Raw genomic sequence first — 26,132 nt, forward strand, 5'->3', positions numbered from 1 at the left:
AAAGTATATGAAATTGTTTTTTAGGCCCAATGTGAAATCATCTCGGAAAGTAAATCCCGATTAACTGAACAAGTCTTTCCTTCTTAAGTGGTTCAAAAATATTTAAGAATCGGTTCTCTTAACTTATTTCCGATATTTTTCAGACCGTCATTATAGCTCCTTCATAAGTGAGAAGCTTTTTAGTTTGTGCACATTTGTTTTAAATTTCCCTACACTACAATGACTGAGAAAGAAAGAGTGTTGAAAAGAATTCCACATTCGTGTAGCACGGTTAAAGAACGCATCATTGTACTTGATAGAATGACTGAAGTTGAGCTCTAAGGTATATTTCTGTGGGCACGAGTATTACGTTTGAGTTGCTTGAAGGTATCAATGCAACTTGCTATTGTTAAGCATGCAGTGGAATTCAAGCGATATAAATCATCACCATATAAATTTAAAAGCTTTATATTCAATACTGTGTGACAAATTCTAAAACAGTAATTCTTGTCATGAAAACTGTTTTCTCAACACAGAAATGGTTGAGAGTTGTAGGTCACTAGGCCCTTCTTGCTTGCGTTATTAAACCCAAACTTTTAGTAGCATTTTTGGGAACATCACGTAAGTCATCGTTGCACAAGAGGACAGTGAAGGATACACAAGCTGAGAATTCCAAGGTTTCTTCTTAACGCAATTGTCTTTCATGGATGGTGGTTAATGGAGTAAAATGAAGAAAGAACCAATATTACTACAACAGACGATCTTTGATTTCTCGTTTTTAAGGTCCGAAAAATAATTTCTTTCCTGATGCCAAACTCTGTCAAATGCTTTCAACATGTCAAGTGCAATAATTTTAATTTCTCCAAAACGATGTAAGGATTTGCTCGACTATTCGTTGAGATGAACCGTGACATTAATCAGTGGTGCGAAATCCGCATTTCTAGCTATTGATATTTGAGATATTTCTGGGCGAAAAGTTAATCAGCGTTTTTATGACTTTCGAAAGAAGGGAGTCATGGCACTGTCTGCGATTAATTAATTTATTAATTAATTGGTGGTCAACTGCGCAGCAAACAGATAAGCTCGCTCTATAGAGATTTCAGTATTTTTTTCCTTAATTTGTTGGTTATTCATAAAGTTCGTCCTTACGATATGGCCGGTTCAGGCCTTATTGGCTTATTTGAACGTTTTATAGCTCTATAAAATTTACTTGTGTAACCCAAATAACCTCTATGAAACTCAAATCAAACCATGCGAACTTTTAACCCTGTTTTGAATAAAAGTTTTCATTCCCAGAATCAAACTTATGATCATATCAGCACTGCAGTCAAAAATAGTATTAAGTTTGCTTTCTCGAATTGCCAAACGCGTCTCTAAGGAGGCCTTTTTTTATTGAAGGAGTTTGGCAGGAGAAATAAGCACATATAACATAGTATTCAGATCAAGTATCAAGTCAAAAGTGTTTCCGCTCTACCATTAACGTCTGATATTCGAGTGGGCTCGTTGAATATTTGAATAAGGTGGTTAAACTCACCAATGGGTATCAAACATTCCTTCAAGTGTTGTCTGTAATAGCGATCCCATGATTCTTTCCATGACATTAGACAGAGCACCAAATCTAAGAAAAATTGATACTTTATCCAGATTTGGACTTTTAATTAAGAAACAAGTGTGAAAGATTTGCCTTTTTATAGGGAATTTTAACAAAAGAAATTAAAAAAAAAAAGAATTAGAAAAGGAACCAATATGAGATAAAAGTTAATAACAAATAAATCAACAAAAACCATGAACAAATTAAATTAATCAAATAAATCAATCTTACTTGGTTCCCTTTACTGTGATTTTTATGATAGATGAACTTCTATAAAAATCTACGTACAATATTTCCTCACGTTACATTTCAAAATACTCTTTTATAAGCCATTAAATATATACATACATATATTAATATAAAAGTTTTTGACAACTTTTGATTTAATTTTCTACGAAACAAAAATAGTATTAAGTCGAAAAGTGAAAAGATTTGCTGAAAAGAAACTATAACACAAAAAAGCAATATTTGAAAGTCTATAACTTACGAATCAGGCAAGAGGTCTTTTAAGACTTTTTAGGCAATGCTAAGAAAACAAAAAGGAACCTACAAACGAGTTACCAAATTAGTATCTTCTATTGCTAGGATGACTTAAATTCTGGCCTATATACTTCTATCTGAACAAGTGGTACTTGCAGAAGTTAACATCATGCTGGAAAAATGTTTGTAAAATTCATTCTCTTGACCACCATTAAATGTTTCATTATGGCAAAACTTTTGAACTAAATTGCGTATTTTCTACAATTCCCTTAATTTTAGCAAAAATTGATATATCGGCGAAGTATAACAATGACTTCAACGAACAGTAAGACCTTCAATTTTAAAGTTATCTTGTAACATTTGGGCATCGTAAATAGTATAAGATTCCCTTGCGTTGAACGCGAAACGACACTGACAAGAATTCGGTTTACTCTAATATATTAATACACCTCCAAGTCCCTAACAAATGTTTTTCCATTGCGTACGATATCTGTCTACCTCCGACTTTACTTAATATCCGAATGTATCAGAACCCATAAGTCGCACAGTAAATACAATTACTGGACTAGTGTACCTTACAAATCCGTTTACGAATTAAAACTCCCTCCATATCGAGAGTCTATATCCACCATCTTCTCCTACAAGCTTTCCTATACAGTTATATAGATATATAGGATTTCAACTTCTAGTAAATCAGTTTGCTATCAAATTATATCGTTCGACCATAATCTAATTTGCAAAGATTATGACAATCTTTCGTTTGCTTTTTCTGCTTTTTTCCGGGGTGGGCGAGAAAAACAAGAAAAACTTCTATACTTTATAAGCATTTATATGACAGCATTGTTTGAAACAAAATTTCATTCCGAACTTATTTCTATGAGAATATTGAATTCGCTTGGGTTTTGAGACGATTTTTCTTTTTTTTTGTGGTTTTGTGAGTTTGTGAGTGACACAGATATTTTAGTCAAACAAAAGAAAAATAAGGAACCTGCTTCACAAAATTGCCCAAATTGGCAATTTTCTCTTGTTTGCCAAAGACACACAGTTTTCAGAGCTTAAGCAAAAAAAAAAAAAATAATAACACAAGAAAGAAAACTGCCTGCCCATGATCATTGTAGTAGTCGTTGAAGTCGTAGTCGTCGGTGGTCGAAGAGAAGTTCTGACTTGATGGTGTTGCAGAACAGCAGCAGCAGCAGAAAAAGTCCTTGGGTAACATTATGCATATACATATACATATGTGCATTATATCAACCAAAAGACACATTATTCATCCCAGTGGATTCCTCTAGGAGGACAATGGCTGCATAATAACATTCTATATATTCGTCGTCATCATACATATAATATTAACGTATATAACATTTTAGCCTGGCTCATATATAGTTCATGGCCCAGCAGTCGCAACAGCAGTCGCATGCAGCACCGCACAGAATTTCAGTTAATTCTGCATAATTCACCCAGAAACTTCGTACTTCATACCTCTTTTTCTCTCTCTCTTTATCTCAATTATATGCAACTTCTTCTTGGTCTCTATTGCAGCTACTCTGGGAAGTCAGTCAGTTTTTGGAAGTATCTTCAAGTCTCAGAGTGTGTCAGTAGGGTTTATATCCAGGCCACATATAAAACTTCTACTAGACATAAAGCATAATTAACAAATCGTATGGATGAGGCCACAAAGAAACCAGCTGACTAAAGTTTCCATTACTCTCGATTCAGTTGATACACTTCTTAAGTTTTCTTAATAGGGTGTTCCATATTTTGTTTACATTTAGAACTACCACAGGTAAGGTTAGGTTAGTGTATAATACTTTCGCATAGCGTTTAGACCATGAGCCTATGAGGGTTGGTTCTTCTTATTCCTTTAACATTGTCTAGTAAATTTAAGACGATCTTCATAAATGACTTTGTATTTTTTTAAAAAGTTCGTTAAGGGACATAAATTATTTCACGAAGAACTTTGTACAGCTCCAAAATCGTTTAAACTTTGCATCAAAAGTCATTCTAAAGTATTAGGAAAAATTGGAGTTTGGTATGTAGTTCTGTAACATATTTATGACTTTGTTTGTAAACTCTAAATACGGCGCTTTTGGGTCGTTCAATTTGATACGCCATTTTTGCGTCCAATCACTAACTTCATGGACTGAATTTTTGCACTTTTTGTGTACTTTTAGTAACGGATTTATCTGGAACTATAATTGCAGTATCATCAATAAAGTTGGCCATCATGTTCCCACTGGAATAGCCCTTATATATAAAGGGTACATGGTTGGTCCTAGGAAATTTCTTTGTTATGCATCGGCTTCAGTTTTCTTTAGTTACAAATATGTTTGAAAGTATTGTACCCTTAAGAATTGTTACATATGATTTCAATATTTCGTAGTACATGGGAAGGTCTCAATGCAGTTTTTACTCCAGAGCTAAGTGTCAAACTTTATTTAAAGGTTTTGCAACATCTATGGTCCTTTCAACCAAATGAAGACCATTGAAGGCAAACATTTTGCTAAAACTTTTCAGCAATAGTTTTTCGCAAGCTCTTGCTATGATTGGCTTTGAATATCTTTGACCGCGACAAAAACAATTTTACAAACTGTAAGAGGTCTGTAGTTGCCTTTGCTGGGAATAGGATAAAGATCTTTGCGTGATGTTCCGGAAAGAGATCAGCTTTTTGTTCCGGGTTTCTGATACATAAATAAAATAAATTAGGTGGCGCAACAGTCCGTTGAGAACCAGGGCCGAGTGACTTACAACTCTAAACCATTCCTGGGTGCGAGTAATTGCAGGGATGGAGGGGACCTACAGTTTATATGCCGACTCCGAACGTCTAATTTGAAAAAGCAGTTTTTCATGACAAGAATTACTCCTGGAGAATTTGTCAATTCCACGCAAGAGGCAGTACCCATGAATAAAACTTTAGGTGGCACAGGCAATGATCGAACCCAAGACCTCTCTCTCTGACAGTCCAAAGCACTAACCATCATGCCACGGGTACTGCTACTACTTCTGATATATTAATAGGTTTATTAACTTCCCATAGGAAGTTATTGTAATGGGTCCGATTAATCAAATTGAAAATTTTGACATTTCTCGACGTTTCAAGGTCCCTATAGTCAAAATAAAAGTTTTTTAGAAAGATGTCTGTGCGTGCGAGTGTACGTATGTTCGTACGTCGGTACGTTCACGACGATTTGTTCGACGTCCATAGCTCAAGAACCAGAAGAGGTATCGATTTCAAATAAATTTTGTTATACAGATATTAAGGCAGAAAGATGCAGAAAGGGCTCTCTTCTCTTCTAAGCTCAATGAAAGCAGTTTGTGTTCCTTACGAAACGTGAAAGACTGATAATGTCGATATGATTAAGATCGTTTAGATTGTTATCGAACAATACTTCTGGGTAAGGCTTGAGGTTTTGAGCTAAAGCAGGGGATGTACAGAGGAGGTAAAGAACTATTTCCTCCTCTTCCTCGTCAATACAGCTTCTGCAAGTCATTTGAGAATACGCCTAGTCACACGTAAAGAGCATTTCTATGAGACAGAGCACGGTCGAGCTTATTGCGATCTATTAAGAGATAGTAAGCATCTTGAGCGCATTAAATCTAGTGTAGGTCAGCATTACCAAAACGTGGTAGAATGGCTTGTACTATACCAGTTCTGTTCATCTGCCTTGCAAATTCTGGAATGTCTCTATGCCCGGCACCCAGCAAAGGTGAATATTAAACTGTTGTGCCATCTCCATTTGTATAGGCAGAGTCTAGACTATTTGAGAAAATACAGATATCAGATGTTAATATCACATTTTTCTTAAGCCAGGACAAGACTTCTTAAAAAATCGTCACCTGGAAAACGCTACAGTGGTTGGGAAGGCGGAATGATAGACGCTTCGGTTGTTCAGAGTACAGGCCTTCATCATTTGTTTTTCATCCATCTGTGTAAAAGTTACTTAATATAAGAACCAAAAAATCTGTTTTCAGATTTATATAAAAAAAATTATAATAATTCCCTACTTTAGACCTAGCTTTCGAAATACATATTTAAGAAAACTTATGAAATAGCTTATTGTTTAAAATTTTCAAGAGGTAATCTAACTAATAACATGAAAAAGTTTCATGAAAGAATGCCCCTTCCGATTTAACCTTCGACCCGAAGGACGATGAACTTATAATCTCTCACTCTCTAACTTAAGACACCCTGTGTGTCCTTAGTTAAGAAGATATTGCAGTTGAATGTAATAGAAATGCCCGCAAGAAGAGTTGTGGGAGTTAAGTTAGAAGAGAACCAAGGGGAGATGGAGCCTCCGGTTAAGTTGGTCTACGATTTGAATTACGGAACTTCCGTGGTGGTTTTCTAGGTCGAACCAACCCTTTTTTTGCTGAGTAAATAAATGTTTCAATATCGGTGCTCGGTGCTTGGTGCTGGCTGTGGTTAAGGGATTGTAGTGGTCACCCTATGACTCCGAAATCATCACCATCATTACTTGAATGATTGCTTGCAGACTTAATGTAAGGTTTAGTATAAGCTTAATATCGTAATTAGCTCTCCGCAGTCTGCACACGCACAGTTACCATTTCTAGTTGTTTGACTAAACAGAGTCAGTCGTTGATGATTCGCCCTACAGTTAACACCGATATAAGCTCTTAAGACTATCAAATGTTATAATGTGATCTAGATTAAGTTTAGTTAATAAAATTGGATTTTTATATATAACTGTGAAATCACAAATAATAGTTTCACTCGCCGTACCACATCAATTGGTGACCCCGAAAAGTTCACGTAGCAATTAAAAACTTAAATTGTGATTGTGATACACACGTGCAAACTAACTACCAAAAATTCAATTAACTATATCTCTGTAATGATCACATAAGTGTTAAAGGCCATACAAAAGTGCTAAGGCTATATAAAACCTAAAAAAAAGTGCATCCCTACTTAAATATAGTAACTCGTACAACACCAAAACTAAAAAACTCTGCAAAATTATCATTGATTTGCTAAAATATCAAATTGCCATTCCATTGTACCGCAATTTTAAAATAACAGTTTAATTATACATCAAGAACAAAAGCTAATGATCATAACGAATCACACCATCATTTTTGTTCTTCATCATTGAAAACAGAACACCGTTACCACAACGTTTCTTTCTTCTTCATTTCTACTGTTACCATATACACCTGCACCGAAAACTCCAACAACATCAAGAAACTTCTCGTTTAGCACAACGGAATAATAGCTCCACCACCTTCAACAAGCATCAACGCCAATAATAGACGTCAACTTCTCTTTAATATTTTATATTTTATATACATATATGATATTTCAACTAATGTTAATAACTAATTGAATTATAAATTTTGCATTATTAAACCTTTCTTTATATTTAACTATTTTCATTAACCCATTATATTTTATTTTCTCAAATTTTTTTTTCATTCGTTTATTTAATGTAAATTTTACTTTCTTTTCTCGTACAGCTACATACAGGAAGAATCATCATCAATAGACAACAAATAACCATTTTTTTATGTGCATGTGCGGTTTGCAGAATAGCTAGGATTTTTCTTATTTAGTGATATAAGAAATCAAATTTTTTTCTTGTTGATTTTTTTTTATCAAAATTCGGGTTTCTTTCCTTCTGCAAAATGTCATGTAGTGATGATGATGAGAGACAAGAGAAAACAGGTAATGAAGGTGATAAAGATGAAAAGAAACGCAATCAAGAATATATAAAATCAGGAAATGACGTTGTGAATTCCGTCTCGGTAAAATTGCAGCCTTTTTGGGCAAATTCACCAGCAGTTTGGTTTATACAGGCTGAAGCGCAATTTGCAATCGCTAAAATTAAAAAAGATGTGACAAAATACAATTATGTTCTTGGCGCATTGCCACAAAATGTTCTTGAAACAGTAATCGATTTTATTCAATCGCCCCCCGCACTTAACATTTACGACAAGTTTAAGGAGACGCTCATTCAAAGGCATTCGCTTAGCGAAGAGCGCCGAATCGAAAAATTATTGTCTAGCGAACAACTAGGTGATAGAAAGCCATCTGAGTTTCTTAGAGCGTTAAAACAGCTGGCAGGTTCATCATCAGGGATAATTAGCGATGATTTAATTCGAAAACTATGGCTTCGAAGACTCCCACAGGTCATTAATATTGCCCTCATAGCACAAGAAACAAAACCAGAAGCTGAGGTAACGTCATTGGCAGATAAAATTTGCCTTAATGTCAAAATCGGAGAGAAGCCCACGTCAAACCCGACATATGGATTATATATCCCAATTCACCAGTGATATTCGTCACATTCGTGGTAAGGATAACGTGGTAGCTGATCTTCTTTCACGCCCCTCTGAAGAGATCAGTTCAATTAACTTCGATCTCAAACAAATCTCAAAGCTACAAGAAACTGATGACGAGCTCAAATCACTCATTTCTGGAAACACAAAACCTCACTCGAAAACAAAATTCGAAATTGTCAAAACACCCATCACTAACGAACAAATTTGGTGCGAAACAAGCACAGGCACCAACCGTCCATTTGTTCCTCAAAGTCTCCGAAGACTCATTTTTGACTCGTTACACAATCTTTTACATGAAGGCATTCGCGCCACTCGTAAAAGGGTGGTATCAAAATATTTTTGGCCTGCCATGAACAAAGATTGTAACCTATGGGCAAAGACATGCGTAGCATGTCAGCGTTCAAAAGTTCATAGGCACACAAAAACAAAACATGATACATTCAACATTCCAACTGGACGTTTTGAACACATCCATATGGATCTTGTGGGTCCACTCCCCCCATCTAATGGATATGCATATGTGCTCACTACTGTAGATCGTTTTACGCGGTGGCCAGAAGCGTATGCCATTTCTGATATTTGCGCTGCCACCGTCGCCAAAACCTTTATCAAAGAATATGTTAGTAGATTCGGTGTTCCAGCTCAAATCACAACCGACCAAGGTACACAGTTTGAGTCCAAATTATTTTCCGCGATAACTAGCATGTTAGGCTCTCACAGAATTCGTACTTCGGCTTACCACCCTCAAGCCAATGGAATGGTGGAAAGACTACACCGACAGTTAAAAGCTTCGATTGTTGCTCGAGGAAACACTCAACATTGGAGTGACGAGCTTCCTCTTGTGTTACTCGGCATACGAACAGCTGTCAAAGAGGATCTTGGTTGTTCAGCGGCAGAACTGGTATACGGCCAGACTCTTAAAGTTCCAGGAGAGTATTTCATTACAAAAGTCTCCGAAAACACTGATCCATCTAATGTTGTCAACCAAATCCGTCATACGATGCAATCTGCGATTCCCACAGCTACTAGAAACTCTAAACAGTCAAACATAAATGTACCCAAATCACTCAATACTTCGAATTATGTATTCCTTAGAGTTGATAGAGTCAGGCCTGGTCTATCCGCTCCATATGAAGGACCATATAAAGTAGTTCGTAAACTACGAAAGCAATTCATAATTGACATAAATAATAAAAACATATCAGTTTCAATTGACCGATTGAAACCTGCGCATATCATCGCAAATGAATCAAACTCGGTTGGAAGAAAGAAAGTAACTTTCGCTTAATATTTTTGATTGAATTTTTTTTTAATTAATTAATTTACATAATTTCGGGACGCTTACAGCTGGAAGGGGAGTATGTAGTGGTCACCCTATGACTCCGAAATCATCACCATCATTACTTGAATGATTGCTTGCAGACTTAATGTAAGGTTTAGTATAAGCTTAATATCGTAATTAGCTCTCCGCAGTCTGCACACGCACAGTTACCATTTCTAGTTGTTTGACTAAACAGAGTCAGTCGTTGATGATTCGCCCTACAGTTAACACCGATATAAGCTCTTAAGACTATCAAATGTTATAATGTGATCTAGATTAAGTTTAGTTAATAAAATTGGATTTTTATATATAACTGTGAAATCACAAATAATAGTTTCACTCGCCGTACCACATCAGGATAAACGTCAAGTCATTATTGGACATGGACAGACAATGGTAAAAGGGGGTGGGGGAGTCGAAGGGTCTGGTTTATTGTATTATAACTTTATGTATACTACTTTATTCCTGTGTGTAAGCCAACAAAAAAAGAGAGAAAAAACAACAACATTAGTGGCATCTGTTTTGGGTTTCACAAAAGGCCTAAAAGGATGATAGTGTTTTATACCTAGATACTTTTTGTGTTGCGTTCTTTCGTTTTTTTTGTTGTTGTTGTTGCTGTAATTGATGAGTACAAAACAGAACAGGGTGCTGTATATGAGTATGCTTGTACTAGCAGCGGTGGCAGTGGCAGCGTTGCGTCGTTGTATTGAATGTCCTTAAGTATATCCGGGAGATCCGTGTTAAATTTCGAGATTAAAATAACGAGGACATTGAGAGGGTATTTAGCCTAGATTTTTGTCCATTTAAAGGGAAAATAACAATGTAATCAAAGAATATTTCACTTTGAAAAATCGCAGCATTTACGAGAAAGACAACGTTGGAATTTTTTGGGGAATTTAGTTGTTGTATTTTCGTTGTATATTGGCGTTTTATTTTTTTTGAAGGAAGGTAGAAGTTGGACGTTCGCATCGAAAGTAATAACGAAAATGAAGTTGTTTTTGTTTTCGTTTTTGTATTTTTTTTTTGTATTTGTTAAGGGTAAAAGTTCATGGAACTTTCAGACTTACGAAATGAAGGATTTCCTTTGCTAAATATTAAAATCTTTTAATTCTAAGGAAAACTTCTGAAGATATAAATGATGGAAATGGGATTTGTGCTAGGCAGCTGGGCTATTAGCAGGGGTTTATGTATTTTACTACGCACTTGTACACAAGATTTTTTTTTCTGAAAATAAGACTTTTTAAAAAGTGGCTGCCATGTTGTTTATGATTTTTTTAAAGGTATTTTTCTTTTTTGCTTCTTTTCAAGGATAAACAGTAATTGACGTGTCTTTTGTGTATATAAGCCTTCTTTTTGGCCAAAAACATAAAAATACAAAATATTTACTGCAGATAAAAGTAGAAGTAGGATCAAACTGCGGATAGAATTTTACGTTTCTTTGAGTCTCAAATGTTGTTACAATTATTGAAAACTCTTGTAGATATACCTCGAAGACATATTCCTAGAGTATGATAAGTAGTTTGTTGTCAAGCATGTTCCATTTTTCAGTTACGTTTGTTTGTTTTTACTGTTTGTTACGTATTTTGATATTCAATGTTTTATCTGCAACTAAAATTATGCCAAACAAAACAGCGACGGAATTAAAAAAGGTGTCGACAGCATTTTCGTACGAAAAACTCTGCATTTTGTATACTCGTAGTTTTGGTGTCCTACAAATCTGTGTTTTCACTCATAAGCCAACGCTTTCTTGAAGCAGCAACATAACGACTCTTGGCTGTCTAATTTCAGTAACCCATGGTTTCAAACTAGTAGTACCCGTTTCGTGATGGTTAGTGCGTTGAAATGTCATGGCAGAGGTCTTGGATTCGATCCCTGCCGGTGGCACTTAACTTTTTTCACGTGTACTGCTTCTTGCGAGGAATTGCCAAATTCTCCAAGAGTCTCTGACAACACAATCTACGAACAAATCCCGATTCCTTTCATTTAGATTCAATTCATGTTAAACATTAAAACTATTAAAAACTAAATCATTCATTATATTTTCTTAACAAGTTTTCCTTAAAACTGTCTGTTTCATTAAGTTAAAACTAGTTCGAGTCTGAATTTCGCTAACTTTTTACAATTTTTGTAATAAATTATAGTACCAATCAATTTTCAAATATAAAAACGGAGCTACTACTGATCGTATTTTTGCAAACTTCTCACTGTACTATGAATGGAATCCCAAAAATCACGGCTTATTTCAGTATCACTAGAAAGTTCTTAATCTTGAAGGAAGACTTCCCGTGCCTGCTAATATCAATGAACATTTTTCCTCGTTCTTCGGAGCTTCTCAAGACACCATCAGTTACGACTCTTAAAAATCTATTTTAGCTAAAAGCCACTTATACAAAACTTTTAAGAGACAAATGGAGGACAAAGCCTTGAGGCAATCCTTAGTTTACCTGCCTTAGAGATATAAAAGTATTAACAGTATGACATCATTACTGAGAAAGAATGTGTTAACATTCTCTTTTTGATTCGAGACCGATAGTCTCATATTTTCGAAATTTCCAAAACTGCACCCTTTGAAAGATATCAATTCCCATACATTATTGACTACAAAATAATTACTCAAAATTTGTATTAAAAAATTTAAATCTATTACCTACACAAAATAACCTCTAGGGAGGGAGTCAGAAATTTATTCGAAGACACATCCTTCAAAAAGCTCCATTCCTATCTTTGATGTACTATTGTCTATGCATGTATATCTAATATCTATACAAATCCTTTACCTTCAATGATTCGTCTATAATCTTAAAACCTTCCGTTTTTCTTACCTACATATACCCTGCTTCAAAGAAACCTGCTTCAATGCAATATTTGGTTTTGAGAATTAATACACCTGGCTCTTTGAATTTACATCTTATCTTTAACAAAGCAATATCGATTTGATATTTGTAACCCTTTGGGATGTTTCTATTCATACATATTTATAAATTTAAAAAATCCAGCAAATCTCTGTTGGGTATGGATTCAGCATTATCAGAGTTGACACTTTATAGATTTGTATTTATTAAAAATAAATGTTTAAACATTTTAATTTATGAGAAATAAAGAAGTAATAAGTTCTTTGAGGGCACTCTAATTTAGAATTTCTGAAATTGTGTAAATTAGATATGAGATTGTAGTGCCCGTCGCGTTGGACTATCATGCGAGAGGTCTTGGGTTTGATCCCTGCCTGTGCCACCTAAAGTTTTATTAACGGGTTCTGCTTCTGCGAGGAATTGCCAAATTCTCCAAGAGTGATTCATGAAAAAAAGCTTTCTGAAATTAGCCGCTCGGATTCGGCATTTAAACTATAGGTCTCCTCCATCCCTGCAAGTACTCGCACACAGGAATGGTTGAGAGTTTTAAGTCACTAGGCCCTGGTTCTCTACGGATTGTTGCCCCACCTAATTTATTTATTTATAGATATACAAATCAATTTCTGTGGCTAAGTTTAATAAAAGGAACTTAACAGAAATGAGCTGTCAAATCTCAATCGAAAAAATTTGTATTGCTGAAAGATAAAAGAGAAGAATCAATTCCTTAAAAACATTAGTAACGTCAATTACTAAATTTCGTCTTTAAAAATATCAAAAAATCTTTCTAGCGTGCATGCTTTTCAAAAGTCACTTTGAGAGTGGCAACACTAATCTATACTACTATTACAAATGCTGATTCTAGCACTTTGAAAGCAAATCCCTTTGCATAGAATCATTCTTTACCTAGATATAAAATGCAGGCTACTAGTTCCTCAGGGTTTGGTTTCTTTCGCTGTTCCGATGGATTAAATTACATCCATTTGCATTGTGAGTCTCATTTGAAACAGAGATTACAACCATGGGAGAAAGGTATCGATTCTAAAGGAGGTACTTTCTGCTTTTTGGTTTGCAAGCTTTGCAAAGAGCGAGAATACACTGCTTTTAACGAATAAACTAATTTTAATTTTCAAAATTCACTTCTATCCTAATTATCTGGATCATAATCCCTTTTTGTTGCCATTTTCACAAAATAAACGCTTTGTCTAGCTCCAGATCTAGATTCAAGCTGACCAGCGCTGATTCGACTTAATTTCACTGGATTATAGGAAGAACACAGATCGAACAACTCTAACTGATACCAATTCGTGTCAATTTCAAATTGAATGGCTGAGGAACTTAGATACATAAAGACGTACACCACAACACAGATGGAGATGTTCCAAAAGCCATACTATATACCTATTGGTTCTGTAGGGCGTTGCAACCAACCCTCTTTGTCATCCCATCACCTTGCCAATTATAGACTTGTGTTGTTTGGCGTGCTGTATGCTGCATAGATAGATAATTGAGAATTGATATCTATTGAGCTTTGCTGTGGTTTCAATTAAGAAAGGGGGAATTATAATTCCAGGATCTTTGTTTTGTATGCATGGCTAAAATGTATAGGTACATCTTCTACATGGTGCAAAATAGGATCTATCGATGTTGTTTCAGAGCCTAAGGCTCTCAAGTTGGTTTATTCAAAAGTGAAATTTCTGCTAATTGAGCTAATTAAGTACAGAGAGTATTTTATGTCTTTATAGATGTAGACAGAGCTTAGTATTTATAGTCATAGGTATAACCACAGCTAAACCTACATAATGTATAGCAACAACTAAAGAATATAAATTTAATAAGAAAAATATACACACTGTTGAGGAATTAATTAGGTCTTGGATTACTTATCATGAGATTAAGGAAACGGTTGTACCAAAAGGCAAAAAACACCCAATCAATCAACAATAAGAAGATTTTTTTATAATTGGGTATTGATTAAAGGTTAAGATTTTAATTCTATCAGCTTGTTAGTGAACTTGGGTAAGCACACAATATTTTTTATGGATCCAACCTTAAAAGAGGAAATATGAAGTCACGGTCTTTTTATAGAACTGTTTTTGAGGTGTTCAACAGTCTGTTTCAATATCTTACACTGAAAGATGTTTCAGATTGGCATAGTAGTCCCTGAGATAAGCGCGTTCAACCAAAATAAGAAAAAAACAAAACTCTTCAGTATAGATACAGGGGTTTATTTTTAATTTAAATCTTGACACACCATCAGTTGCTTATCAATCACCGCACAAATGTGATATTTGTACTAAACAACGACAAATTAAAAGTAGTAACCAAAAGATAATTCATTGTGTTTTCTTTAATAATTAATTAAGTATATAAGATCAATAACAGTAGCACTTCTTTGCTTAAGTTAAATTTTAGTTGTTTTTTTCTAAAGAACGAAAGTTTGACAAATGAGGGTTCGAAGAAAAAAAATTCTGTTTATTAAGTCGATGCTGGTGGCTATTTTGTACTCCGATTTCTTCCGATCTCTTCCCAATGTGATTCTATTATGACTTTTGCAGTGTGACTCAGAAGGCCTTTCAGAGTATAACCTCTGTCAATCAATCTGTAATGGTTATTGTTTCTGCATCTGGATAGCAGTCTTTCTTTGCTTTTATAACTTTATCATTCTTTCTCAACATTCGTGATAGCTTGATATTGTTTTTTTGGATAAATCAGCCTTAACCAATATTTTGAATGCATTCTTTAGCGCAAATGTAAGAGGGTTTCCATTTTTTCAAAGCATTAGCAATATCTTTGTCTAAAACGTCTTCTTTTCGTTTGAGAAGAATTTTTTGGGCCTAGCAGTTGTTGTAGATACCTGCTCTGCGAAAAGCTTGTAAAATAAGTTTCTGAAACTGCTGTAGCCGAAAATAGAATAAGGAAAATTGACGTCAGTTAAAAAGTGAAACCTCTTATTCGAAAACTCTATAGATTAATTAGAAATAACTAAATCCTACTTTTAATCAAATTTAAGACTTTATTAAAATTGTAGAAAAGTCTGCAACCTCTTTTCTTACACAGTTTTTGCCTTCTAAAAATTGCCGCAAATGCTTTTTAATTCTATTTTCAACAACAAAATACGAGTGTTAGAATTTATGGCCGATGTTTTTCTCATGCTTAATCTACAAAGAGTATTTATGATATTGATAAAAAACCAAAAATGTTAAATATTATCGTCCAAATTTGTCCAAGTTCAAATAAAGGTTCACAATGGGACTCATAAATTTCCACTGATTCCAAAACAAAACATTGAATCTCTTTTCTAACGATAGTCTTCTCTTCCATTTAAAAAAAAAATCATCAGAAGATCTTAACAAATGTACCCGCACACGCCAGTAATTCCTTCCCACTGTTCAACTAAATCGTGTTAATCACTTCGGCCAAGTTTTGTCAGCGGGTTATCAATGTCTTCAACTCAAAAGATTCATTCGACAGTGGATGTGGAAGAAGCATAATTCAATTAATAGGTAATTATTTAATTTGGAAGAGATAAGCAATCATATTATGTACGACGAGTTGCTCTCTATCTGTCTAATATAATTTCACCATTCTCTTAAAATTTTCGATAACACATGAAAAGCTCACAGATCTGTTGATTCTTCTTTATATAAAACCATTCAGCTCAGAAAAATTCTTTTCATTTGAATACAATTTCTCGAGAGAATGTCACTTCTAATCACGGTTCTTTGCGGTATCGGTACAATAGTGTCGTTGGTGTTTGTCTTCATTCGGTATCGGATGAGTTATTGGAAACAACGACAAATACCTCACGATAAACCAGCTTGGTTTTTGGGCAATATCCAAGAACATCTCCACCAAAGTGATGCGATTAAGAAACTCTACAACAAGTTCATAGGAACTGGACCGTTTTGTGGACTTTATTACTTCATGACACCAGCAATTGTCGCATTAGATTTGGATTTTATAAAGGATGTGTTAATCAAAGATTTTAATAAGTTCGTTGAACGTGGTTTTTTCTACAATGAAATCGATGATCCGCTATCGGCGAATCTATTTGCCTTGGAGGAGAAACAATGGCGCCAGATGCGGCACAAACTTTCGCCTACATTTACCGCCAACAAGATAAAAACCATGTTTCCAGGAGTGATTGATGTTGGTCATCGATTTGTGGAGACTTTAAGTGAGATCATTGATGGCGCTGATGGTAGTGAAATAATAGAAGTTAAGGACCTTAATGCCAGGTTTACCACCGACGTCATTGCAACATGTGCCTTTGGAATCGAGTGCAACAGTTTGGCAGATCCAAATGCCCAGTTCCGAAAGTACGGGCGGATAGTGTTCGAAGAACCAACTTATCATTCAGTGATCATGGGATTCATGCAAAGTTGCCCGAAATTGGCGAGAAAATTAAAGCTACGTTTGATTCGGAAAGATGTTGAGGACTTTTTCTTGCAAGCTGTTCGAAGGACTGTGGAATACCGAGAGCAAAATAATATTCAGAAAAATGACTTTATGTCCATTTTGATCGATGTGAAAAATAACAAGTCTTTTGTTACTGAGGATGGACAGCAGATAAGTACTGGCTTGACAATGGAAGAAGTTGCGGCGCAGGCCTTCTTGTTTTGGATAGCTGGGTTCGAGACATCTTCAGCGACTATGTCGTATGCTATATATGCCCTTGCTCGCAACACCGATGTCCAGGAGAAATTGAGGACAACCATCGATGAAGTTTTGGAAAAGCACAATGGTGAATTGACTTACGAAAGTCTGAAAGAGATGCACTATTTGGATCAAGTTTTCGATGGTAAGGTCTTGAGTTCTCAACACCAAAGGACATATTTCTAATCTGTTCTCTTTTTTGTAGAAACTCTTCGTATGTATACAGTTGTTCCCACCCTACAACGTATTGCCAATACGGATTATTATGCAAGTGCTGATAAGAAATATAAAATCGACAAGGGAACATTGATTTTCATTCCCATCGAAGCAATTCACTCAAATCCGGATATTTATCCTAACCCTACCAAATTCGACCCGGAACGTTTTAGTCCCGAAGAAAAGGCTAAACGTGAGGCATTAGCCTATTTACCATTCGGTGAAGGGCCTCGAAATTGTATTGGTCTGAAATTTGGCAGAATGTTAGCATCGATTGGTTTGGCGCTTTTGATCAAAAATTTCAAATTTAGTGTCTGTGAAGAAACACCAAAAGATTTGCAATTTGATCCAGCACAGATTCTTTTGGTCACTCCTCATGGTATTCGTGTGAAAGTTGAGAAGGTTTAGTAGCATTTCTATTACATACCATATAAGGCAATTTTGTACATAATTATTAAGACAAATATATAAATATAGAAAATTTAAAAAAACATATATTCGGAAATGTTCGACATTTTTTTAGAATAATTCCTATAAGCACGGTAGAAGTTTAATTGTGTTTAAAGGTTATCAATGTGAGGAGAAGAGAAACAAAAAGAAGCGGAACATTTTGAACAACCTGTTGTGAAGTGCTTACAATTTTAATATTTAGCAATTTTTTTTAAAAATATTGAGTAATTTATAAGCTACTCCAAAATTAAAATTATATTTTTTCGCTAAAAAGTTAAATGCGTATTAAATTTTATTTGGAGCTGTATATCTACACAAGACGTGTGGCAATTTCAGGTAAATCTGGAAAATGTACACTTTTATTTGAAAAGTAAGGAACTCTAAAGACATGCGGACATAGCACAATATTGAAATTTGTGCAATACTTAATTTAGTACTGTTTTTTATCTAGATTGTCTGGTAAAGGATATCTGAGAAATCGAATTAAAAAAAATTAATCATCAAGGGTTACACAAATTTGGTTTATAGTTTAGAAACAAAGCTTGCCAATAACTTTGGAAATTAAACTCAAATTGAAAATACGTTCATTATTATTATTCTAGCATTATGGCATTTTAGAGCCGTTGAGTAATCCGTTTAGAACTCAATTTTTTTGGATTTTATAGAACTTCCATCAGGAAGTTATTGTAATCGGACCGATTTCTCCAATTAAAAAGTTTGACATTTCTCAACGTACTCCTACATGTTCGGGATACTTTTTTCTTTTACTATATCTTTTGAATCGTCACAGATTTCGAATTCAAACTTATTTAATTATGAAGATAGTAACATCAAAAAAGGAAAAACCATACATTTGCTTTATATTTCTGAGAATACGGAGATCTTTAAAACATAAACCTTCAAATAAACTGGACAAAATTTAAAAATCCATAACATGACTGATTTCCAATGGAGAAATGGTTTAATTTTGAAAATTCTTCATTTATTTTTTTTTCTTTGAATTTTGGGTATTTCACAAATTATTTTAATGGTATTCAAAAGGATTTGTTGACCCATTTTTACCTGTGTTAAAGAATTATTTAAAGAAATCGAGCTCTTAATCAAACATGAAATTAAGGGGGTTAGCAAGTTGAAAAAAGTAGGTCCCCCAACTCCGAACGTGTCCGTCCTTGCCTCTACAGCCCAAAGCGTAGGGTCGATTTAGTTCATTCTTGAAAATTAAGGTTTTGAGCAGATTCGCCTTAGGCGTTTTGTTTGTTTTTCATTTTTATTAAGATCAAAAATAACAGTAGACCACATACACATTTTTTATTAAATAATCGAAAATTCGCATTTTCTCTGAAATAAATCGATATATTTTTATTAAATTTTATCTTAAAATGTTGTCTTTTAATTGGCTTGTTTACATTGAGGGTTTTAATCTTAAATAGATTCCAGCAATAAGAAATAATAATCAAGGTCGCGCTAGTGGGGGAATTTTTATGTGGAATTAAAAATAGCCTAAGGTGACTGGCTTGATATTGTAAAATATTTCAACGTTATCCCTGCTAACTATTTATTATATCTTCCCATTTGTGTCTTTTGTTAGTTTAAAACCCAACTAATTAATTTTCAAGAACAAATCGATACCAGTTATTCAAAATTGCGCTGGATTAATAAAAAATATGATATTTATAAGCAAAATCTGAATCAACATTAAATCGAACTTTCCCCATCGTTTGAGAATACAATCGATGAATCAAATAAGTCTATTATTATTGTCACCTACTCAGTAAACAGAGGCATTTTCTACACGCAGCTGGTAAGATTATGCCTGTAGAAAAAGCAGAGAAATATCTTTTGAATGGTTGAAACTCTTTAGGAAAACTATCAACTCAGCCTTGAAATATCATTATCTGCGGGCGAATAATACTTATAAAAACCCATGCCTCTATGAAAAACAACAATGTGTGCAAAAAATAGCTCTTAATATGATTCAATGCAGGGATGCTATGGAATTCTGGAAAAATGTACTAATTTTAGGTAACAGAAACAGATCGAATGGTTTTTCCAATCAGTATCGACTTACAAAAGTAGATCCTAACCAATCTTTCATACGTTTTGGGTTACCTTTTATTTATATCGAAAAACTAGACACTTCGTTCTTAATGCCAGAGTTACTTTTTGCCTTAGAAAAAATGAAAAACAATAAGGCTTCGGGCTAAGATGGCATCCCAACCGAGTTTTTGAAAAATGCCAGCTCACAATTTTTAGAACATATATTGTTCATACTTAACCGAGTGTTCAACAACGAAGAAATACCAATGAATTTCAAAGAGTCATCCTAGTCTCCCCAAAAACTACAGAGGTATCTCTGTTCTCAATTCATTACGAAAACTGTAGACTCGTACCTTGGGTTAAAACAAACAACAAAATAAGTTGTTTTCAGGCTGGGTTTCGAGCTAACCTCTCTACAGTTGATCAAATTTTTACTCGAACTAATGTCGCTAACTTTTTTTGGATAAGACAACTAATCTTTATGCTTTTTTTGTAAATTTTAAATCTACCTTTGATACTACTCGTATAAACAGAAAACTATTACTTTTCAAACTAGCAGGTGTTGGATTGTCAACAAAAATTTTTAAGAATATACGAGAAACTTCTTTTAAATACAACAGCGGTAGCTTCTAATGGTAAAATCTCTTCGCAGCAATTTAAGACAGAAGTGGGTGTCCCGCAAGGTTGCATTTGGAGTCCTTTGCTCTTCTCACTCTAACTTTAACGACATTGAAGGCAGTGTTCCAGGGGGTGTATATTATGGTGATTTGCCTTTTAAGGTGCTTTTATATGCGGACGACCTTGTCATTCTTACTGATAATCCGGTAACTCTACAACTACAAATTAAAAATTAAAGCAGTATTGTAACTCTTGGGATGTTCACATAAATACTTCAAAGACTAATATTGTGGTTTTTAGATTCATAATCATAATGTCAGAAATGACCGTTCTTGGAACTTTAATGGTGAAAGAATAGAGGTAGTTAAAAAATTTAAATACTTAGGTTTTACAATAACACAAAATTTAAACATCGGACCTCATACAAAAGATAAAACATTAGTTGCGAAATAAGCCATTAACTGCATTTGGTTAAGTTTTTATAATAACAAATGTATCGAACTGATGGTAAAATTCAAAGTATTTGATGCAACCATTAAAAGTTCACTCTGTTATGCTAATGAAGTGTATGGTAACGAAGTATGTGAAGACTTTGAAGTTATCCAGAGATATTTCTTCAAACGTGTATTTAAGGTCCCTTTGAACATTCCTAACTATGCAATATATGTCGAATCTGGACTACCTCCAAATTTCTTAAAAAATCCTTAAGCAAATACGGACTATATTGCCAAAGTTTTTAAGAGATGTGATAATAATCTTCAAAGAAAAGTATTCATGATTGCACTTCAGCGTTATTACACGCCGTTCAAAGATTGTCAAGAATTGGCTGATAAATATAATACGACATTGAATTTAGCCTTAAATTACTTTGGGTCATGGAAGGATAAATTCTATGACTGCATCTAAGCAATTGACGAAAAATATTTCAAAATTCTCTGAACCGTTCTAAAGAGTCCATGTCAAGATCGATTCACAGCAAACTGAATCATTGTTTGTTTGAATTAACAGTAAACGAGATGAGTTTAATATTTAAGAACCAAACTAAAATGCTACTGCTAAATTACAGACTTCATAGGATTGATATAAATCACAATTGTAATCTTTGCAACCTTAAACAAATCGAAAACGTTTATCACTTCCTAGCAAGATAACCAATACTCCAAGAAATTCGACGTTTATACGAAGCTTTCTTTCTACAGAAGAGAGTTACTCAATTCTAAATGGTGAGTATGGTTGGAAAGTTGTTATCCAATTTGTTACTGAATCTATCGCTTACAGAAATACTTATTTAAATCTCTTTTAGAATCAATCTAATTTTTGGTTTTAGCTAAACTAAATTACTCTTTAATCGATTAATTCGTCAATCTTTTAAATTTAAATACACTCGTTTATTTATTTTTATTTTTTTTTAAGTTTAACTTTTGCAATATATTTATATTAGTTTCTATAAATTTTAATTAGATCTGTTTAAAATAAGGTCCTTAACTCTAATGATGTTTTGTTAAAATATGTCTATGTTAACTCTCAAAATTATATTTAATGTTAAAATACTCTACACTTTTTTTATTTTCAATTTTCTTGCTGTGTTTAAAATGTGTAAATGTAAATTTAAATGTAATAATTTTAGATATAATTGTCAAACCGCTTCTGGCCCATGCTCGTAAATCTTTTATATTAAAACATTTGTACTTTATATTCATTCAATACAAAATATATTTTTGTAGTGCTTCAGAAGAATACCCCCTAATCTTAAATATTCTCAGGAACTCATGAACCAATATAAAAATGTGTTCATATGTACAGCTCTTATATTGTCTTAATAATATTTAATGATACAAAATTTCAAAATTTTTGTTTTGAATTCTTAAAAATATAATTTTTTTTTTCAAAATTTGATATATCGAAAACGGGTCAACATTTTTTTAATACATGAGCAAATGCGAGGGATCCAGTAAAGCATCATTTATCTAAAACCATCCACAATTGGGAATGGGATTTCCATTGTTTAAAACCAAAGTAACCCGCATTGGATGTCACCCATTTTTGGATGTCACAAGGTTTCGGGATTTGGGACAATTCTAAATTATGCTCTTCTGGTTTTAAATAAAAATATACAAATACTGAATTCGGTTCAGATATGCTAATTGCACATCTAGCCGAGTTTTGAATTATAGTATTTCATGTGATTGAAATCAAAATGTGATACAGGAGGACTCTAAAACTGTTAACACAAAATTTAACAGAGATTCCCGGAAATATTTTTTTTGCCATCTGTACTCAAAATAGAAAACAAAAGTAAAGTTCTTTTTGCTCCTAGCTTAAAATACGGATTTTAAGTAATAAAAAAAATATTTAAAACATTAAATTTAAGATCCCTTTTACGTATATAACTGTGATCATATTATATTCTTTTTTATGTTTTTTAATATGAATTCAAATTTATTTTTCCAGACTTTGTTTATTTCAGGTATTTTCATTATCTACTCCAAATTTAACGAGATACTATATGCATAAGCCAGAGGCGGCTTATATTTAGTCATATCTTTTTTATGTTTGACCTCGCAAAATGCAATTTCAATATTCCCTTCCTCCTCGCTCCCACATCATACACGATGTTTGTACCTACAACCTTCCTACTCAACAATAACCTATAAAAATAAAAGCTTACATTGATAAAAACCAAAGCTAACCGAACAACAACAAAAACCCTCATAAAAATATACACGTAACATTGCGGTTGTTATAAACTTCAATATTATTATTCATATTCATATTGCGCAATCAGTTTAATTCCGCAACAACCATCCACCCCCGCCACCGCACCACCCCACTTATGTTGTCTGCAATGCATATTACAGAAACAATGAAAAAATATACATAAATTCTTTTATGAATATTACATATTTTTGTTTACCGCATCATCTCTCCATTCAAGGGCCATCCTCCCATAAAACCAAAAATCTCATAATCTATACCCAAACAATTAAATTCCTATAAATTCAAATCAATGTTCAATAAACAATCATTCGGGACAGAATATATCTGAATGTTAGCTAAGAAAAGAAAAAAGAATCTAAAACCTATAAATATGAAATAAAGCGTCCTCTACCGGCGGCGTCGGTGGCGGCGACATCTTCATCGTAGGTAGTGGCAAAGGAAGCCCATAAAAAATAGCCCAAGCACATAATTCATGATCCCAATAATAATTGTCTCTGCAAATGGCACATTGTATGATCTCAATCTTGCAATGAATATGAAATAGATTTTCTCAAACCCTTTCTGTACTTCTATGCCGCTTTTAAAAAATAAATGAAAATTTAACCCAAAAGGACAACAGGAAGTACCACCACCTTAAATTCAACTTTTTGATAAGTTATTCTTACACTAAAAAAAAATGTATTGATTCAAAAAGGTAAAAAGAGTGGCACAAATTAACTCTCAAGACCCAACTAAGATACATTTTCAACATGTCTCCAAGAAGTCTTAGTGCACAAATAAAATGCCATACTAGAGGTGACATAAAGTGATATACACGATCATTAGTTTTAATTAAAAGAAGTGGTCCTAAATAACTGCCCTGAGGAACCTCGAATAAAGTAATGACCACGATTGAGGGAGATCTTATGATACCTTTCGAGATAAGTTAAAATCTAATGTCTTCGTATGACGATCATATTTTCTAGTATAGTTTTAAAGCAGTTAAGAAGTTGAGAAAGAAAAGAAAGTACTCTCTTGAAACTTATCTCAAAACGAATCTCATCATACCTCAAACCAAAAATTGGAATTTCAGAAACAAGTGTCAAAAATACACTTTTCTTTCACATATAAGTTCAGGGAATTCCTTAACTTCGGAGTCTACAACGATTGATAGCGCTCATATTGCCGTCTGCGAATCCTGGCTTCAACTACGAACTGTCTGGAGCAAATCTTCACAAAGTCCTATGAGATTAAAAATTTCTCTAAGTGTACCTATCTTCAGAGTCTCTTTATATGGTTGATTAACGACGGACGATGATGACGACCTCTTCCAAATCGAATCGTCCTTGCAGTGTGATTTCCGATTTGGATTTCGTTTGCCATCACCAAATCGTCCATTAGAATTTTATACGTCTACTATCCTTCCCATTAGTACGGCATAAAAACGTTTAAAAAATAAAAAAAAATAAGACCCCTGGGCAAGCATGCATAGGAACTTTTGATCCTTATGCCATCCATAACGGAAGACTATACGTATGTATATGATGTGGGTGATAGTTTAGCAATATTTATAGACTTCCGTTTCACTTTCTTTTTACTTGTGTGTGTAGTGGCCCAAGAAACCTTTTTTTCTATTTCAATGAACTATACAATCACAAAAAAGTAGAGGAGAACCAATTCATTTTTGGATGACTTTGTGGTGCATAAACAGCACAGAACGAAAAGGAAGAAAATATCCTTTTGCTTTCAAGAAATAACGATACAACATCATTTTTGCCGGTCATTTGCGATGCTTTGACATTTTTTTTTTTAGCTTTTTTTAGGTCGAATGAGAGGGAAAGACCGTTTGAGGTATCAGGAATATGAAAACATTGTGAAATTTAAGGGAAGGGAAAGTGCAAAACAAATAATCATAAAATGTCCTTTCATTTTGTTATCCTTGAAAATGTTCAATTTCAATGCCAAGTGACATCATCGGAGAGATTGCAAGAGTTGTCACCCGATGAAACATAAAACATTTGAGCGATTTGGAAAATGAACAATTTTGACAAAAGGTGATAAGAAGTCTTGGATGAAATAATATTAATTTTGTGTTCGAGAAGTTAGTAAATTTTGAAAATCCTTGAAACAGCTTTTGTCTTGTCAGCCAATGTAAATGACTTGAATGTGATCATGGTAAACAAAAATCAATTTTATCATTTCGGTTGACACAGTCACTCTAGAGAACATCAAAAACAGAATAAAATTCAGACAACAGCGAAAAGTTAACACATTCACTTTAAACTTTCGAAGGATTCTGCATTGTAACTTGTGCATAGTTTCGTTTTCACAGAAAGGAAGACCATTTAAACTGCGCCAACTACAGTGACCTCAATTTCCTGAACTTCGCCTATATGTGAACATCTGAAGCCATTTGTCAAGAACCTGATAGGTCCATATTAGTGTGGGTTCAGACAACGAAAGTCCACCATTGAGATTAAATATTCACATTAAGGCAGATTTTAACAATAGCTTAGGAACTGTTCACGGGTTTCAAGATCACTTATGACAGCATCTATATAAAAGAACTTTAAAGGCCAATGCCTAGTTTTGGTTCCCTTTGAATCTTTTTCTAAGAGAAGATAGAGAATACACGCTGCTTTGTTAAGGACAGAAATTATCTCACGGTCGATGCACGGTCATGCGACTTCTTCAACATCGCTCTGAAATAAATTGTGCATAATTAAATTGTCAACACAAGAGGCTCAATTTTTCAAAGGTCTGTCCAATTTCTCAGAAACGAGGATGATTTTGACATAATTAGAAGACCAAAACGTATTATCAGTAGAGAGTTTTTGAGCATAGCAACGGAAGCGAAGGAGTTGAACGACGACTTCTTGCACAAAACGTCACCACGAGCAGCTATAACTTTGAGACAGTTATGGACCAAGCATCGCTATACATT

At 34.0% G+C, this 26,132-nt stretch overlaps 2 protein-coding genes across 5 annotated transcripts in view; one reads left to right on the plus strand and one right to left on the minus strand.

Annotated features, from left to right (window-relative positions):
* LOC129941214 (beta-1,4-glucuronyltransferase 1) overlaps positions 1-26,132 on the minus strand; it is a 292,248-nt gene that overhangs the window by 132,144 nt on the left and 133,972 nt on the right. The window lies entirely within an intron of this gene.
* Positions 16,181-17,883, plus strand: LOC129941215 (probable cytochrome P450 6a21). Its single transcript, XM_056049792.1, has 2 exons — positions 16,181-17,315; positions 17,376-17,883. The coding sequence occupies exons 1-2, from the start codon at positions 16,214-16,216 to the stop codon at positions 17,792-17,794; spliced, it is 1,521 nt and encodes a 506-aa protein (XP_055905767.1). The 5' UTR covers positions 16,181-16,213; the 3' UTR covers positions 17,795-17,883.

Source organism: Eupeodes corollae, chromosome 1 (assembly GCF_945859685.1).
Source record: "Eupeodes corollae chromosome 1, idEupCoro1.1, whole genome shotgun sequence".
Classification (NCBI taxonomy): Eukaryota; Metazoa; Arthropoda; class Insecta; order Diptera; family Syrphidae; genus Eupeodes; species Eupeodes corollae.

Coding starts and splice junctions, on each gene's coding strand:
- LOC129941215 (XM_056049792.1), top strand. CDS start 16,214: ATGTCACTTCTAATCACGGTTCTTTGCGGTATCGGTACAATAGTGTCG. Junction 17,316..17,375: donor TTTGGATCAAGTTTTCGATG/GTAAGGTCTTGA, acceptor TCTTTTTTGTAG/AAACTCTTCGTATGTATACA.